The sequence below is a fragment of the Acanthaster planci genome, unplaced genomic scaffold, assembly GCF_054643075.1.
Source record: "Acanthaster planci isolate LZ-2023a unplaced genomic scaffold, COTS_SCS Contig2, whole genome shotgun sequence".
Lineage (NCBI taxonomy): Eukaryota > Metazoa > Echinodermata > Asteroidea > Valvatida > Acanthasteridae > Acanthaster > Acanthaster planci.
Genome location: NW_028257626.1, coordinates 490,034 through 507,891, shown reverse-complemented (window position 1 = coordinate 507,891; position 17,858 = coordinate 490,034). Strand labels below are relative to the sequence as shown.

General features: G+C 38.9%; 2 protein-coding genes across 4 annotated transcripts in view; one reads left to right on the top strand and one right to left on the bottom strand.

Annotated features, from left to right (window-relative positions):
* Positions 1 to 1,072: 1,072 nt before the first annotated feature.
* On the bottom strand, positions 1,073 to 4,307 carry LOC147795611 (small ribosomal subunit protein uS14-like). Its single transcript, XM_087131590.1, has 3 exons — positions 4,178 to 4,307; positions 2,809 to 2,908; positions 1,073 to 1,431 (listed from the first exon to the last, which is right to left on the bottom strand). The coding sequence occupies exons 1-3, from the start codon at positions 4,237 to 4,239 to the stop codon at positions 1,423 to 1,425; spliced, it is 171 nt and encodes a 56-aa protein (XP_086987716.1). The 5' UTR covers positions 4,240 to 4,307; the 3' UTR covers positions 1,073 to 1,422.
* Positions 4,308 to 6,278: 1,971 nt separating this feature from the next.
* Positions 6,279 to 17,858, top strand: part of LOC147795610 (exportin-1-like) — a 29,848-nt gene continuing 18,268 nt past the window's right edge. The window contains exons 1-5 of one of the 3 annotated variants that reach the window (XM_087131565.1): positions 6,279 to 6,597; positions 8,988 to 9,113; positions 9,718 to 9,819; positions 9,982 to 10,116; positions 16,458 to 16,618. In XM_087131565.1, coding sequence (XP_086987691.1) covers positions 6,592 to 6,597; positions 8,988 to 9,113; positions 9,718 to 9,819; positions 9,982 to 10,116; positions 16,458 to 16,618 — 530 coding nt within the window. In that variant the 5' untranslated portion in view covers positions 6,279 to 6,591. Of the gene's footprint in view, positions 6,598 to 8,487; positions 8,873 to 8,987; positions 9,114 to 9,717; positions 9,820 to 9,981; positions 10,117 to 12,056; positions 12,095 to 16,457; positions 16,619 to 17,858 lie in introns of those variants that run through there. The other 2 variants (XM_087131566.1, XM_087131567.1) reach the window with 2 other exon arrangements.

The following is a 17,858-nucleotide window of genomic DNA, read 5'->3' as shown; positions in this document are numbered from 1 at the left end:
AATTTTCAGATTAACAATGCAACTACGATGCAATCCACCTCCAAAACAGATCAAGATGCATCGAGATTATCCACTGGAATCTGAGATTGCTTTATAATTGATTTTAATGTATAACCTTTGCATATGTACAAATGTATTACTGAGACCCATCCAGTTTAGTTTTCAGCCTTTTTTGGATCAAAAAGAAAAAAAAATACCCTAGAAGTTGAGAAATTAAAAATGGGGAAAAAAGAAATGAAAAAGAATGAAAATCACTAATTTTCTACAAAATACCTGAAAACCCTTCTACATTAATGGTTTGTCAGTTTGCTGAGGAATGCTTTTTCCCCTCCCCCCAAAAAAAATCCTAGTGATGCCTTTGCACAGGAATCATGTAAATTATGACATCAGGTGAGCAGAAAAACACCTGAGAAATATGGACTGTGCCTCAAATTGGGAAATATGACTTGGTTTTGACACTGAAGGTTACAGGAGAGACACTAGCACTGACAGACTTCTTGTCCAAGCACAGGAGCAGTATGAAGCACAAGTAATGGCACACAAGGTGTGATGGACACAATCTGTCTGATTAACCCAGAGACCAAACTGAAGTCATAACAGAGTTGGTCCTTACCTAGTGAAAAGATTATACGTGTTAAATGCCTCTTTAATGAACAAGGTGTTGACAACTTGCAAAACTGCTCATGGGCGTAAGCTCAATAGTGTGGGAATAGTGAACAATCTTGAATTTCTGAAAGTGGTTAATGTAATTTACCTGCCCAACAAAACTTGTTTGAAATCAATTTCAAGGATAAATCCTTTTGTGAGTGCACTGTGCATAGATAGGTCAGGTGAATGGACAGAGAATATGTCACTTATTCTATCGTAAACTTCAGAGGTTTGTTCTTCCTTTTAACCAATTCCTATTTTCAAATCTCTCTCTTCAGAACACAACAGATGTTTAATTGAATGTACGCTGCAATAATCCGCATGGTCTTATTCAAATGAAATTCAACTGTTTGCTTTATCTTTACAAAAGGTTATCTGACTGACATGAACAGCACCCCCTTAAAAAATTGCAACATTGTTCAACTTCTCATTTTCAAGCAGATCTGGTTTTTTTTATTTCTGAAGTATACACGTTACATGCTTACAACATCAATTTGACTGTTTTTCCATGAACATATTTGGGTGTAAACCACAGAAGATCTGTCAAATCTTGGATCTGAGTCACTGATGGGGTGACGGATTGAAGGAGCTTCACCATGTAGACAGAAGCCATAGTCATGATTCATCCAAGGTCTGTAGGCAGGACCAGGTTTCCTGACGCACTGAATGGTAGTGATGGACACCGCTTTCCCAAGAGGCGTTCATGATGAGGGTGGTTTGGAGCAGAAAGTGAACTGCCTACCAAGAAAAGACCAGCTGCTTCTAGACTAGGTTTTAATCCAGCTGCAGGGAAGGGAGCAATGAAAAAAAGATATTATTTCAATAAATATGATGCCACCGTGTTTAACATTTTTAATATGCCTAGGGCGGAAGTCACTTTTGGGACAGTCGGTAAACAGCACAAAGATTTGCAGCTGTGTCACAATGTGACTGCACCAACTATTCCTCACGGGAATATCAGATTGCACTTTTGTGCTGTCCAACATCTGTGCCTACTGTTTCATGTGCATGATTTGTGCAGTAAACCAACTGCAGTGACGAGGAATATCCAAAAAGAGAGCTCCGTCATTTTATGCTGTCAACCAACTGTACACACATTGAAGCTGTGCATATCTGTGTTCCATATTGAGAACACATGTAACACAGTGACTGTTGGCATTCCGGGCATACATGTACATGTATTTGTTAAACCACAGGGAGGGATAAGGGTTGAAGCAGCTTTTTGCTTTGTGGCTGGCATATATTATCCACTGGTTATATCCATCGTTCACTGTTTAAATTGGGTCAGGGATGTGAGTAGTCACTAAAAATTAAAGCTGAAAACAGCTAGCAAAAAGCTGCAATGTAAAAAGTCCCAATACTTTTGTACAGACCAGGTGTACAAAAAAGTTGAAATTCAGGGACAACATCTCAACAAAAAAAGCTGAAATCAGCTAAAAAGCTGAATTATCATGCCCCTGTTAGGTACAACACAGCCATGAATTACATTTGGAAACCTTAAAATAAAAATTTGTTATTGTTTGGAAATGCCAAATTCTTTCAAGTCGTGACTTTTCTAAAATGCCGAAGCAAAGCTTTGTCCAACAGAAACACTCTTTGGCACATGGATGTCAACTACCAGGCTGGAAAGGGTTAAAAAGTCTGAAGACAGCTTAGTTGTCTTTCATCAAAATGTACGAGAATGAGTCTTTTCGTGATAAATCAAAGCGAAATGCCAATAATGTACATTTTCCAAACATCACCACTGTCAGCAGAGAGAATACCACTTCTCAAACTCAACATTACCTCTGACACATTCACTGAAATAAATGTCGCAGTTTTAAAGTTAAGCGCTACTGATTTGAAGGTACGATGTTTAAACCCTAACCCAACCCCCCTACGGACCATTGAAATCATGCATATGTTTGTTGGATTCAGAATGGTAAGAGTTAATCCTGAAATTTTCTGAACCGTCAAAACAGAAATCATCATCTTTTCAGGTCATGTGATGGAAAAAAGTTAAAGAACACAAGCCTGACAGTGAGCCCAACAACATGAACAAAAAAATGTAACTATGTGCTCTTCTGCACAAATTTCTTCTTTCCCCCCGGCCTGGAAACAAAGCCTTTGGTCAAAACCGAATGGCAACCCAATCATTCTAGTGACTTATTCAATTTCTACCTTTTGGAATCCAATGTCCTTTGCATACATGCGGAAACACTGCCGGCAAATGTTCAGGGCGTATTTCCGGATCAGTCCATGACGGTTCCCACACACCCGACTGAAACAAAACAAAAATCAAAACAAATCTCTCACAGCATTTCTTAAGAAGCAGACATGCTGTATGGGATGCTCTCTAAGCTATCGGTTTGCTCCATTTCACACACATCTGGGGTGAGCACCACAACTCGGAGACTGTCCCCAAACTCGGAGATGTCTCATTATTCAGGAGAGAGAATCTCTCCAACACCAGGAACATTCTTTGTTTTCCAGTGGGCTTGGAGATCCTACCATTGCCAGGGGACCCTTTTAAATGCCACAGTTAGATTCCGCAGAGGAAAACACAATAGGCTGCAGTTTAATAAAAAAAAATCTACTCTTTACAAGTAAGAGTCTGCAGTGGAACATAAACGGTACAAAAAAGACAAGATCAAAACAATTTTACTGAATATCAATCCTTTACATACAGTGAATCAAGTCATATGGTACAAAGTTCATTAAAAACTTAAATAACTTGAATGAACTAAAAAAGGGAAACAGGGGAAGGAAAGAGTTTCATGTATGAACATCACTGATTTTCCCTGAAAATGTTATAAAAGCCATCAGAAAGTGATAACATGTCCAAGAAATTGAAAGTTAGCAAAGAAGGTTCTAAAACATTTACTTTGAAAACCTGTTTATTTTTCCAGACAAGTTACATAGGTTTATGCACAGGGGCCGGGCACATCTAGTGCTGTCCCTATATTATTGGCATGACTGACACACAGCAAAATCGAGGGTGCCTATCACTTCAACACATAAAGGATTTGCGGTACCACGCTATGAACAAAAACTTGAAAGTAGAACACGCTTGTCATGTTTGTAAATTGTTAAATATTGTTGCTTGTACAGTGCTTCCGAATTCTAAATGTCAAATCCTGCATTGCACCCATCTGCCCATGTTATACGTTAGGGCCCCAGTACATGTGTTAAAACACAGTGACAGAAGCTTCATGTCACTGTATGTAAATATTCAATATGTAGGCTGAACACGAGTCATGGATTGCATGTTATAGGTACGGGCGCGGTGAAATAGCGCTGGCCAGTGTGTCTAACATTTTACTTATTTAGCAAGCATGCCAAGCCTAACGTTAGCGCACCAATCAATACACGATGCCCGGCCCACCATCAGCAACATGCATGACATGCCCAACATGCCCAAGGCCGGCGGGGGCACACATAAACGACGACATTATTTTCACATTTCATCATCATCTACAACACATATTTCTATCCATAATTGTGCTTGGACATTTGAAGAATTTACTAGTACAAAAAGATCCCTTCATACCAGCTTCTGGAGCCAGGCCCGTACTTCCTTGGATGGGAATGCCAAATGTTCGCGAAACCCATGATGGCGGCCACGAGGAGCGAAAGAAAGATGTTGTGGTGGTTGACCGCCAGGTGGCGCACTTCTCACACAGTCGGTCAACGCTCAAAATCATGAAATCATTAGGTTTGTTTAATCTACTAACCCACTGATTTACTGATTTCCAGATTTAAGAAAGTGTTTTGAGAAATTATTGTAAACAAATCAGTGACAAAGAAATCTCTAGACAACACCACCTTCCAAGACCGCTTAGAGAAAGGATATTGCGTTCGTGTCATATAGCAGTCCACTATCACGGTTGGTTGGCATGCCCGCCGGCCATCAAAATTTGAAAAGCGGGGATCATGAGGGATGGCAATGATTATATTTATAGAGGTTGATTTAAGCGATAAAGATGTAGATCTGTAATATATGTTACATTCGCGCAGAATATTGCACCAGAATGGCATATTCATGGTTTTAAACTGTTTTTCCTTTTTGAGTATTACTGAATGCAAGTCGTTGGGAAGTCCGAAAATTCTTCACAATCCGCTCCGTCGAATCTTCAAGTTTTCAAGTTGTTCACCACAACAAGTGATGATTTAATAGCTCTTGGCCCCAAAAGTCGGGGGATCCCCATTTTAATATACCCATGATAGTTTCTATGCTTACTCAAGGAAGGGTTCTCTCTTAAATTTTTGTCAGGGATGTGAGGTGTTTGGCATTGTAATGTAGTCAATTTGAACCCCCAAAAGAGTCTGTGTTCTTCCGCAGTGATACTGTCGAATGGCTGCCGAGAAATACGGGTTCATCGGCGTCTCCACTCCTCCACCGATGAGGCCTATTCTTCGCAGGTTATAGTGCTTTGCGCCAAATTTGGACAAAAAAACAATTGTAATGAAAATAAAGAACAGAAAAAAAAGAGCAACATTAATACAGGCCTAAATCACAGTCTCCAGTCTCTATCCGCCAAAATTTTGATCTCCGTTGATTCAATTTTTTGTCATTTTAATTTTAACCCTTTTAGAATGTATTATTGATCATAATGTCCCTGTTTACTCCAAGGCTTTTTAGAAATTTAAGGCTTTTAGATTTTTAATACCCTTTTCTTTTGTTATTGTTCATATTATTTTATATTTATTTATTTTTAATGTACATGTAAATTGTATTCACAATTCGGCCCCTGGCGGCGAGGAATACAGTTAAAATAAATAAAACCATTCATAATAAAACTGATTCATTCATCGTCTCAATGACCCCCAAATTTATATTTCTTTCAAGAGAAAAGTCGTCACATCAAGCCTTTGCCAGTTTTTATATTAATGCTGTTCCACCCCATTTTTTGATCTTCACTTTCTTGGTTTATTGGAAGTTTAGAGTTTCTTGGTGCATAAAAAATTTTCTTCAAGTTATTTACGGGTTGAGTTGATTTTAGGATTTACTGTCTACGGTTTACGTCTTTTTAGCCTCTTGTTTTTGTCAGAGAACCTACCGTCCTGTAATTGCCTGACTTGTGCTGCTGTATAACTTATTATGATGTAGGAAAAGGCCTCCATGGTTTCAGACCCCGCCTAGAGCGGTGTTGAAAATGTTCATTAAAACCATTACTCGAACAATGAGAACATGTTGAGTTTCAGGAATCTTTGCCAACCAATCGGACTCAGCCAATAAACAATTTTTTTTAAAATGTGTTATATGTGCTCAGGCTTAATCTACTCATAGAGAAATAAAACACATGATCTACTCTGCGGGTTCAAATTTAAAGGCAGGTGGTGCGAGGTTCGGCTACGATTCGTCGAGCTGAGAACGTGTCGATACGCGAAGTATAAACGTACAAAGAACCTGTGCCTTGAGTGCTTTAGGTCTAGCACAGGAAACAAAGGTGATCTAATTAACCATCAATGGTTCAATCTGTGTTTCAAGCAGTCATTGTCAGGGGTCAGATCATTGTAAGAACCAACATAATGAACATAAATAATACGTCTTGTGTGCACTGTGTCTGTGCCTGGCCCTACCAAGCTAGCCTGCCATGCGTAAAATACAACCCTGCCAGCTGGAACTGGTTAAAACCGGTTCCATCTCGCCCAAAATTTCCATCACTCGAACGCCCAACGACACGGACAGTGGACGTGGATTTCGCGTTCTGGGCATGTTTGTCACATTGTCCCTGTCGAATTTTGAGCAGTTGGAGCAATTTATGGTTCATGCCAGCTTTTCTGCGGATTGTTGGAATCTTGTAGATGAAAAAGTATTATGTGTTTCACAAGAGGACGTCTCGTGGAAGCTAATCGTTAGGCAGAATACTAGCACGATTCCAGTAACGTTGTGCAGCTCGTCTCCGTATCTTACAAACCCCGTAATAAACATTTGGCTGCAAGCTCGACGTTGATTGGCAGATGAAGGTAAGCGGCAGATTTCTCGTGTTTTGATTGGTCAACCATGGCCATGTTTTTCTATTGCGCTAACGTGTTACTTGCTCCATTTAACATGTTCAAGTGTGATGTTTGTCGAAAAGCGTGCATGTTATTTTTTGTTTGTGATGATGTGTAACTGTAACTATACAGTTTGGAAACTCATCGCTCATGCAATAACGAAGGCATAAAAAAGCAGTGTAGGCGTAGCATGTAATGGGACATTTTGTCTTTATGCTTTGTATTCCAAGTGATGTCATGGATGTACATGTGTATCTTCTCGGTTTAGCCGAGGCTAGATTCTATCTCTTTGCGCCAGGCATGCTATTGCAAGGCCTGTGATTATAAACATCTCTTCCTACCTCCATGTTTAAAACAGTATTTAAATATTGTCAAAATTTACCTAAACTAGGCCTATCAGGATTGAGTAATGGTTCCTCAAGCCTTGTCAAGGTCAAAATGTTAGTTTGAGAAAGTTTACTTTGTTTCCTGATTTATTAGGTAATAGGAACAGGGTGCTAAGGTAATGAAGGCCGTGTAATGTTGGATGTAGAAGTTCCATCAAGTTCTGGCACATCTGGGAAGGTGCTACTTCCTGAACAGTACGGTACATGTACTACTCTGTAGATCTACTGCACTCCTTGTTTTTTTATGGTTCCGCACACTTTTGCATTTTGAAAGCTGCCCTGGAGTACCAGGTGAAACATCCGTTTTCGTAGCTCAGCTGAGTTGAGCGTTAGTAGGGCCTATTCCTTTTTTTTTTATTTTGGACGGGATCGTCATACTAACGCTCCACGCTCATACATACAGTAAGGTTGAAAGAGTTCTCAAAAATTCCAAAGACTCGCCAAAAATTCCTCTATCACCACCTCCTTGCTTCCGTAAATGCCAACGTCAAATGGTCGGGGCTTCAATGATATTTGGCAATAAATCTATGGGCAAAACATGGTCCTCCCAGAAATACGCATGAGTGGCCTACACGTGGTCTGGGCACAAGACTTGATGATCGTGATGGTTAGGAGTGCTATCAATGACTGTTTCCTCTACGGGTGAACATGGTCCACCAACAAAACCGCAGGAGAGGTCCAAATGTAGTCAGGGCACAAGACGCATTTTGACAGATTTTGAAGTCAGAAATATCATTGAAGCCCTGGGAGTAGTCAGAATTCTGGGGACTGGTATCCAAAGCAACATGAACGTTCGTTACACGAATAGGCTGCGCAGAGAATGCAAATGTGTGCAGATCGTTGAGGGGAAAGAAGTAAGGATGGTAGGAAAAAACTCATTTTTTCCCAATGATATAGGTTACATGTAAATGATACAAACTACATTCATGCCAGGTACAGTCAAACCTCGTTAATAAGAGGTCCTTCGGACTTGGCAAATTACCTTGTTATAACAGAAATCTTGTATTATCAGGAATGAAAACAATGAAAAAAGAAAGGTTTGGGACTTGTAATTTTTCTTGTTATAAACTTATAAGCAGAGTCTTATGTTAACAGTGCTCTTATTAACGAGGTTTGACTGTAGTTCTATATAGGTTACATCTAGTTTTTATTATAGGGTCTTGAAGGGAGGATTTGCTTCTGATGGCACAAATGGATGTTTCATCTGATACTCAAGCTGGGTAGCTTTCAAAATGCCAAAATGTGTGGAACCATCAAAAACGTGGAGTGCAGTAAGGTCTACGGAGTAGTACCTTTCTGTTCAGGAAGTACATGTACATGTAGGAAAGTGCCATCCATAGGGGATTACGAAGGTGGACTTGAGGCCTTACAGAAAAAAATTATTAAAAAGGATACAAAAAGAAAAAAATGAGGTAAAAAAGTTTTGGCCGTGTTTATGCCTCACTAGGAAATAGACATGTACAAGATAGAACAAATACATTTGTTACAAAATACATTTGTGTGTACATGTACATCGTGCACATCAAACTTAATGACTGTTAAGCCTACATCATAAAAGACAGTTACGTGTGTCACAAGCAAACATAATCACAGGGCAAATAAAGTTTTCAAGATTATTCTCATTTATAAGTCTCATGGATATGCAAAGCAGTTAGTTTTGTACCAAGTTTGCACAGCGAGCCAATACCGGTCAAAACTGGTTCTGTCTTCAGTGAGCGTCCAGATTTGCCTGTCACTGGAAATGTTTGTACGATGAGGCTTCTGTATACTGTACCACCTGTTCATGACGACTGTATCTCTTCCACATTTCTTCCCGGACACTGTGCCTATTTCATCTGTATACTTGCTACTTTTAAAAGGTTTGTCACAGTACATGTCTAACCAGAATTACCTGAACAGGCTTTCAGCCCATTATTTTTGTGTTGGCTGAAGGCTTAACTCTAACATGATTTGGTTTTCCCCTTCCCCTTTCAGGTTATACCAGAAAACATGACGACGCTAGCAGAGCAGTCAGGAAAACTGCTTGATTTTAGCCAGAAGCTAGACATCAATCTGCTAGATAGTGTTGTTGGATGTCTTTACAATGGTGCTGGCACACAGGTAAGGAAATTAAAATGAAATTTAGAAAAAGTATTTGATCTCCGAATTGTTCCTCTTATTTAACACTGATCTTGTATTGAATGTTAGAGCAAGTTTTGAGCCCTTGCCCCCCTTGAGTTTATTTAGTTTCATTGCCTCACTGAATGGATACATGTACATGAATTTCTAGGACTGTGATGAGGCTGACAGTTGTTTACTGTCAGTTACATCATTTAGCTTTAAATTGGAATAAGTCAGAACTGGTCAAAACCAGTTTTTTCAACCTTTTGTTAAGATGTCAAGCCCATCCCAAAGCATTTGAACGGATGATAACATTTTGGCACCCAGAACCCGGTGAGACCAGTCTTTATTGATTGGATGTTCATGTACGTGTATAATCCTGGAGCCATGAGTGTGACAGTAATGTTGTACCATTTGGTTTGATTTTGAATGAGTCTGTACTTTGAAGTTACAGAACTGGTCAAAACCAGTTCTTCTGAACTTTTGTTATGATGGCAAATCATCCGAAAACATTGTCTGGATATTTGCACCTAGGATCTGTGGAAACCAGTCTCTTGTGTATGGAGATTTTTTTATGTGCATTTGTGTCGTTTCCTTTTATCAGCAACAAGTTGCCCAGCAGATTCTGACCAGCCTCAAAGAACACCCTGATGCCTGGACTCGGGTGGACACTATCCTGGAATATTCAAATAACCCACAAACTAAGGTAGGATAAAGTGGCTTGCTCAGTAAATTCACTGTTTCAGTACTCCTTTCAGAACAGTTACAGGAAAAAAGAAAAAATAGATTTTTGTTTTAGCACAGTGCAGTGAGCATGAAACATTTTTTGTTGTATGTTAATTATACAGTTTTATTCATTATCTTGCAGTACTACGGTCTGCAAATATTAGAAAATGTGATTAAGACGCGATGGAAAGTACTTCCCAGAACCCAGTGTGAAGGCATAAAGAAATTCATAGTGGGCCTCATTATCAAGATCTCATCTGATGCCACAGCAATGGCGGTGAGTTTACGTCTTGTTTTGGGGGATGAGATTCTTCATTTAAAGCTGGCCACAGCTGAGCAGGTGCTTTTTCAGCATGCTGCAAATGGACGCCATTGTAAAATGTCATATAGAGATTAAAACCACTTGAAGCTGAATCTCTGCCCATGTTCATAGCAGATTGTAGAAATTCCATTTTGTTCAATTTATTGCTGTTCAGGCATATTTAAGCAGTTTGGCTTATTTGCTGGGGAATCATGCTGTGATCAGCCGTCTGGATTTGGTTTGTTAATTACACTCTATAACCCTAGCAATCCTAAATCTTAACCTGTCGGAGGATTTAGGATTCACTTTTATTGACTTTTTTACTGACCATTTTTTTTTTGCCATACAGTCTCAATCTTCCATTATCTTCCAAAACCATTTGGAAGCTTTTGGACGATTGAGGACATCTAGGGTTATTGTTCAACAGGCTCCCACCACAATTGTAAAGCCAAAACCCTCATCCAGGAGACTCGTTGCCAAGTAATTACTTTACACATTGCTCAGTGTAAACTTTTAATTATGAGATAATGTACATGTATGAAAAGGTGGTTGTGTCTATGGTGTACCTCTGAGATAGATTTGCAGTCTTGAGTGCTATACGGTGTAGTCTCTTTTGAAAAATAGCCATGTGTGGTTGTGTGATGAATGGGAGTTATTGGCGTGCATATAAGTTGCAAAATGCGATGATAGAAAATAGTGCGTTAATGCTGAGAATAATTACCTGTACATGATTTTAGGTTGTATTATCAAAGTCCAAGGAGTATGCGTGTCACTTGTACATTATACATGTATGTGTGTACTTCTCTCTGTCTGCCAATTGGTTTCTTATCTGCTCACTTCATCATTTGGCAGTACCACAGTCAGACAGAGTGTTGCATAGGCCCTCGGCATCATGCCCAAGTCCCTACTCTGCTATATGGTGGGACTGTTGAAATGTACAGGCCTACATGAATGTATTTAGGACAGGTGCATTTGTCAACTTTTGGTGGTACATGTATGTTTACTGCCACCAAGAATCTCAAAAGTCTCTCAGTATCTTCTAAACTTACATTTTGAAAGAACAGAGACTGTTACTCACCAGGTCCCATGCTTTCCAATGGCTGTTGTTTATTAGACTGTGCCTTTCAATTCTCACCAGCTTCATTGGGCAGAAGTTGACACTTCACCAGAGGATGAAACATTTTTATTTCATACTTCATAAAGAGTCATTATTCATCAAAGATATATTAGCTTTGCATCATGGATGTTACTTGAGAGTTGCAAAAAAAAAAATCACAAGCTCACTGTACTAGGATTTGAACCCACAACTTCCTGCTTACTATTGTACTAATGCATCAGTGCATTAGTTGGCAAGAAGACGGTGGTTTGAATCCCACAGAAGCAAACTTGTGATGTTTTAGCCATGATCGGATCACACTGAGAATACAGTGTGAATATACATTGGTGTAATGGCAAAACCTGGTACATGTATAACAAAGCCAAGTTACTATGTTTGACTACACTTTTACCTTAAGCCAGCAACCCAAACTCAGTGGTCGGCTGGCAAGACATTCTGCACTTGACAGTAGGAAGTTGTGGGTTTAAATCCCACCTGAGCAAGATTGTGATGTTTTTGCAAGTCTCAGACCAAATTGAGCATAATGTGTGAATACATACTGTACATGTACATGTGTGTCTGTGTAAGAGCAGAGCCTGGTTTAAAAAAATCAATTTTTCATGTTGTTTGGCATGACATACATGTACATGTAAGTTTGCTAATATATGAAATACAAAAAAATTGCCAAAAGTAAGATTTCTAAATGTGACCAAGCCCAAATTAACACCCATCTTTCTGAAATACTGTTGCTTTTATCTACATTTGAAATTCTTCAGATGACGTGATTCCAATTTGATATTCCATTCTATTCACCACTCAGAATCGATACCCTCTGATTTGGGGCAGTTGATATGCGTCGTAAGTATGGTAGAGTTTGGTATTATCTGATATTAAATTGCATTCTGTGATCACGAAATCTGTTCATTGTTAGTCCCATTTTGAGAGATTGACGATTATAGAATCACCCTTAATGAGAACTTCAATTGGATCATAAATTCAAAGTGTTACATGTGTAGTGGAAATTCTCTTATACAGTATCATACTTCTTTCTTGTCTTCATGTCTCTTAAATACTGTTCCAATATGAACAGGGGATTTGATAATGGAGGAGAGGAGTTGGTAGGATTTGAGGAGTCTTTAGGTCATTGTGTCATGTACTTGCAGTGCATACATGTACATGTAGATCTTTCTCTGTCAGTCATATTTTTTTGCCAACCAGTGGGTGGGTAACCTGGCTGGCCATCTGTAAAAAAACAAAACAAAAAAATAATCCAAAATGTGTTAAGAAACCATTGCAATACCAAAGAATAACCACTTCTAAATACCAAATAATAAAATACAGCCCTCTTTGAAAGCAGTGGGGCAAATGTACATTTTGAGGTTAGACGTGATCCCAACCAAAGGTGTTACATGTATGTGTACATATGTATTTCTACATACAGTACATTGTACATGTACTGATGTTGGCAACCCATGTAAAAGAGGTCTCTTAAGCCCTGTTCGCACTGGACCTTTTTAAGGTAAACTTACCAAGGCGATGGGTACTTTGCCCATTTTGAATCCAGTGCAGACGTCCCCCGGTAAGCTTCCTCTTGATTACTTTTCCCGAGCCATGCCAGAATTTTTACCGGCCAACTTCTGGCCAGGAAGAATTCCCTAGACAGAAAGTACAGGGCAGACAGTACGAGTCGGTAAAAGCAGCTCAGGGAAGCGTACATGTACATCCGGTTTACTGGCAAGGTCAGGCTCACACGAACCCGGCGCATGTGCGTTGTAAGCGTCCACGTGACGTACATATGTACATACACGTACACACCACGAAGCTTAATTCTGGTGCTGTGCAGTGTTCTCGAGTCTCTCATTGGAGAACTGTCATGACCGGAAGTTTGTAAAAGGTGGGCGCGTGCTTGGGTCAAAGGGTGAACACAAAAGGTCATGCAAAGTGCCCTCATGTGCCATTATAAACATGATAAATAGTGACAGCTCGGTTATTTTTCCCAAGCATCTCGGTAAAAATCCCAGCGTTGAAAGTCCAAGTGCGGACGGCGGTAAAATTTGGCCATTTTTCCAGTGACTCGGTAAAATCCTCGGAAAATAAAGTTCTGTGCGGACAGGGCTTGACATTAGGTTGTCCTTTTATTGTCAGAAATCCCCTGTCTGTTGGCAGTACACAAAGACATGAGAGATTTTTGTACTGATATGCACAAATGATATAAAACGATGCTATAAAACATTACGGAATTCTACATACATGTTTTAAAATGTACATGTACGTGTACATGTACAGTATAAGTGATGCCCAAAGAGCATAAGAGTTTATGATTTCCTTTTGAGTTCATACATAGGTGTCATTTTTCATGACAAAAAGTTTGATGTGAGCATTTCATTGACGGATAAACTGATTTGACCAATTATCCATTTGAAATGATAGAATGATGCAGTGCTTATTAATAACAAATGGCAGAACACAATGTGATTCTTTCTATTTTGCATGCGCGGGGCACCAAGGATATCATTACTAAACTTTCTTGTCAAATTTTACCTTCCTTTTTTGTAGCTCCATGGTGAACTGTCTGTTGTGGCAATAATTATGAAATCATTCTCTCTTAAATTTATGTACATTATTTAATATGTAATTAAATATTTCCAGTCATTATAAACTATTAAAGCTCAGTGTAAAAGTAAAACTGTGACTGTGTCAAGCTTCTTTTTAACATTGAATGGACTAGGGGAAGTTTATTTTTTTATGATCGCCAGCTGTGTGTAGCCTGTGTTGGCGTACCTCTTTTTCTAGTTATCACTGTCAGAACCAGAATTAAGTCCTGGAAAAATCAAACTTTTGACCTGGAAAATCCTGAAAAAGTCCTGGAATATTTTTTTCACAAAGGTGTGCGAACCCTGTTCCAGTTAATGTTGACTACATTCTGTTACCAAGTGATTCAATTAAAAAAGTATTTTTGTTTATCCAATATTAAAAGTCTTCTTTTTTCCTCTAAATCTGACATCTTTAGAGTACTGTTGCATTGTTTACAATGAACTGCTCAACATTAGATGGTGAAAGAAGTGCTTGGAAAGTACTCATAAAACTACAGTTTATAAATACATGTACATTAAGAAAACGTTGTGGAAATAAACTTGTAGATGATTGCTTGTTTACAGTTACTAAGGCATTGATTCAAAGGAGAAAAATTGCAAATTCCAGTACTGTACATTTAATACAGACTTTGCTGTGTGTATTATGGTGCTTGAAATATTTCTAAAATGGCATTAGAAAATATTGCTTAACTATTGCTCCTGTGACAAGGAGTATCCCAAGTATATAAAGCACCCATGTGTGCTTTACACATACTTAGGATGCTTTTGCTGGCAACTAAGCAACAGTGTGTTCAGCAAACATATGTACATGCATATGTGCTTGGCAGCTGCATGAAATCAGCCCAGGTTGACAGGACTAGTCAGGTCAGAGATCTTGCATTTTCTGGTTCCCACTGGTTCTTTGTCATTACTGGTTCTAAGTTGCAGCAGCCACAAACTGTGCCACTGTTGATCTGAAAGGTTGATTAACAAGTCTCCCCTTTATCAGTAATACAAGGATGGACATTGGACCTGTGTATGGTGGTACAGAGTTAGCCATTCCAAGAAAAAAAATTGTATATTGAGCGACTCTCTCATGAAATGTTATTCAAAGTCATTGTGCAACTTAAAAATTGTTGAACTGTTAGTAGGATATGGTCAATCAATTAACTGCAGTTCCCATTTATTCTAACAAAGGCTGGTTCGGTTGGAACACATTGAATTACCAGTTGCACTCAGCTTCTTGTTTTTCATCTATTTTTAGATTTTTTGGCAACAAAGATCAGATGAAAATGGACTGAAACATAAATTAGAGAGTTTGATCTTGAGAGATAGAAATGTTCTATAAGTACTGTTTTGTGATTTTGAAAACACTTTGAATATTTGCTAAAGTGTAGAAGTTACATACATGTATACGTCCGACCCGCAAATCATGAAGTTCCGTGTACTAGAAACCTTTTCACAGTTTGTTTCGCATGAAAAAAACATAATTATCTGAAGAAAAAAGTCTGAAAAGAATATCAGTGTTCAAAGCCTTCCCTCGTGTGTTTTTAGACTCGCAAATGACAAAAGCAACAGTCATCCAGAAAATGAAAACAAACCCCCACACTTACTTGTGTCATTCAAATGTTTCCTTCAAAGAAGTACAGTGTGAAAGTGCACAGAATTGGTCAGATTTGTTTAGCCTCAAGTATTAAGATCTTAAAAATTTTGTTAAAATTACATGTACATGGATCTCTTGGGGGACTAACGTGAACAGATTCAACATTTTTAGTATTTTGTGTACAATGTACATGTACGTACAAACTGTACGAATGAATGAATATTGAATGTAGGCTTAAGTGTGTGTGTGTGGACCATGTCACCAACGGCTTCTATTTTCTGGCTGGCAAGATTCTGTTGTTTACTATCCACACTGAGAACTTTCCATTGAGGCATCGCATGAATAACAGTCTCCATTCTGTTATCTCTGTTCCCCTGCAAATAACAAATTCTGTATTTCTACCAGTTTGGAGCCTATTCATTTACAAAATTCCATTTTTTAAAAAAGAAATGAGGAACCACATACGTGTACATGTAGTACAAATGTCAGTCAGTGATTCCCTTCAGTGTTGGTTGACATGGTCCACAAAGTGTGTGATCACAGTGGAAATGAGTTTTACAGTTACTGCAGTCTTTGCAGGCCTACATTGAAAATAATATGGTTAACATGTGAATGTTTTTAAGTGCATTCTGGCCTTCGTAGGCTTCGTTGTTTGCATAATATAAGTAGTGCAAGACATCTCAAATTTCAAGGGTTGCTGCAAAAAGTAGTGATATCAGCAGTAACATGCACAGTCATATCATACACTTAAAAGTTAATTGTGTGGTCTTATCCGTGGGACACAGTATTGCTTCACGTTCTGTTAACCGTAGGCACACATTTTGGCAAGCCACAACACCCTCTTGGTGAAGAAGGCATTTGAATACATGTACATGTACAGGGTCCACTTCAGTTTCCTTGTGAACTGACAAAGCACGTTACCTGCACTGCTTCTTCTTAGCAACCCTATCCCATTGCACATGACATGTACGTGTACGTTAGTGCTGTAGCTTTGACATGCAGCTTAAAGTTGACCAGGTGAGTTCTTCTTTCCAACACCTTGCAGACAGAGAAGATGTACCTGGGGAAGCTGAACATGATCCTGGTCCAGATACTGAAGCACGAGTGGCCAAGGAATTGGCCTACATTCATCAGTGACATAGTTGGAGCAAGTGAGACAAATGAATCTCTGTGTCAGAACAACTTGGCCATTCTAAAGCTGCTCAGGTAAAGGTTTTAACTCCCTGTTCCCCAGAGTTTGATGGTATGTGAAAAGTGAAATGTATAGTTGACTCTTGTTTTAACAAAGTTGCAGGGACCAGACAAATTACTTTGTTATGCATGTAACCGGGACTTTGTTATAAGAGGAGTGGAAAAACAAAGAAAAACTTAACAATACAAGAAAGTTGGATTCTCAAAACCATTCTGTGTAACACTTTTTTGTAGAGGCGACTGTACATGGTAAATATTAGGATTTGGGAGTGTTCGGTTAAATCTTGGGATTTGTGTTGTCATTGGCCAATGATACTGGTACATGGATTGCATTTTTTGAATTTGTTGGAAGTCATAACTGAACTAAAAGCCTGTCATTTTAAAATTTACATTTGGGGAAGAAATTTACTTCAATACAAGAGTCATCACTTTTTCCCTGGAAATTTGAGTTGCCTCGCTTTATATTTTGTGCACATGTCCCTTTCGTACATTTACACTTTTTTCGTCTTACAAAAGTGGTTGTGTCGACATGTCTTTTCAATGAATTCGGTACTTGGCCTAGAAATTAACATGCTTTTCTTTTGAAACTCATTGTTATTAATCTCTTTGTCAAAGCAAGTTTACCAATGCCAAAAGTATCTTTGTAAAGGATGACCATTACTAAAAAGTGCATTATGGTCCCTTAGCCTCCTGGTACCCCCATCACGATGGTAGAATGCCTCTTTAGTCACTCAAATTGTTTTTTTCCTTGTGCGAGGAAGTGATGGTGTCCATTCTGGAAGCTGGTGGTTGAAATTTAGGAAAAAACCAATCTAGTTTGAAGAGCCGACATGTGGATTCATGCTATTTTTGCTCGTGTTAAATTGTTTGACACTGGCAAGATGCCTCCTTTCATTGATGTGTTATTGATCTGAGGAGCTGTTCAAAACACTGAAGCTCACCCAGATGTGCATACTTGTACATGTAAACGTAGGAGCTTGCTCTCGGGCAGCACTTGAAACCCACATTCCCACAACTTCCTGTTTTCCACCAGAGTGAGACCATCAACCTTGCTTGGGTTGGTGGTTTGCAATTAGTAGCTAAAAAGTGGACTTTATTCGGGCTAGCAGAATTCAGTTCATTCCAATTGCCCGTTATGTTTTTAAAGGGGATGGGGCTAAGGAAGTATAATTGATTACATGTACATGTATAGTGTACGTTAAAAAAAAAGGAAAACTTTCTGTGCAAATCAGAACCTACATGTATCTCAGTGAAG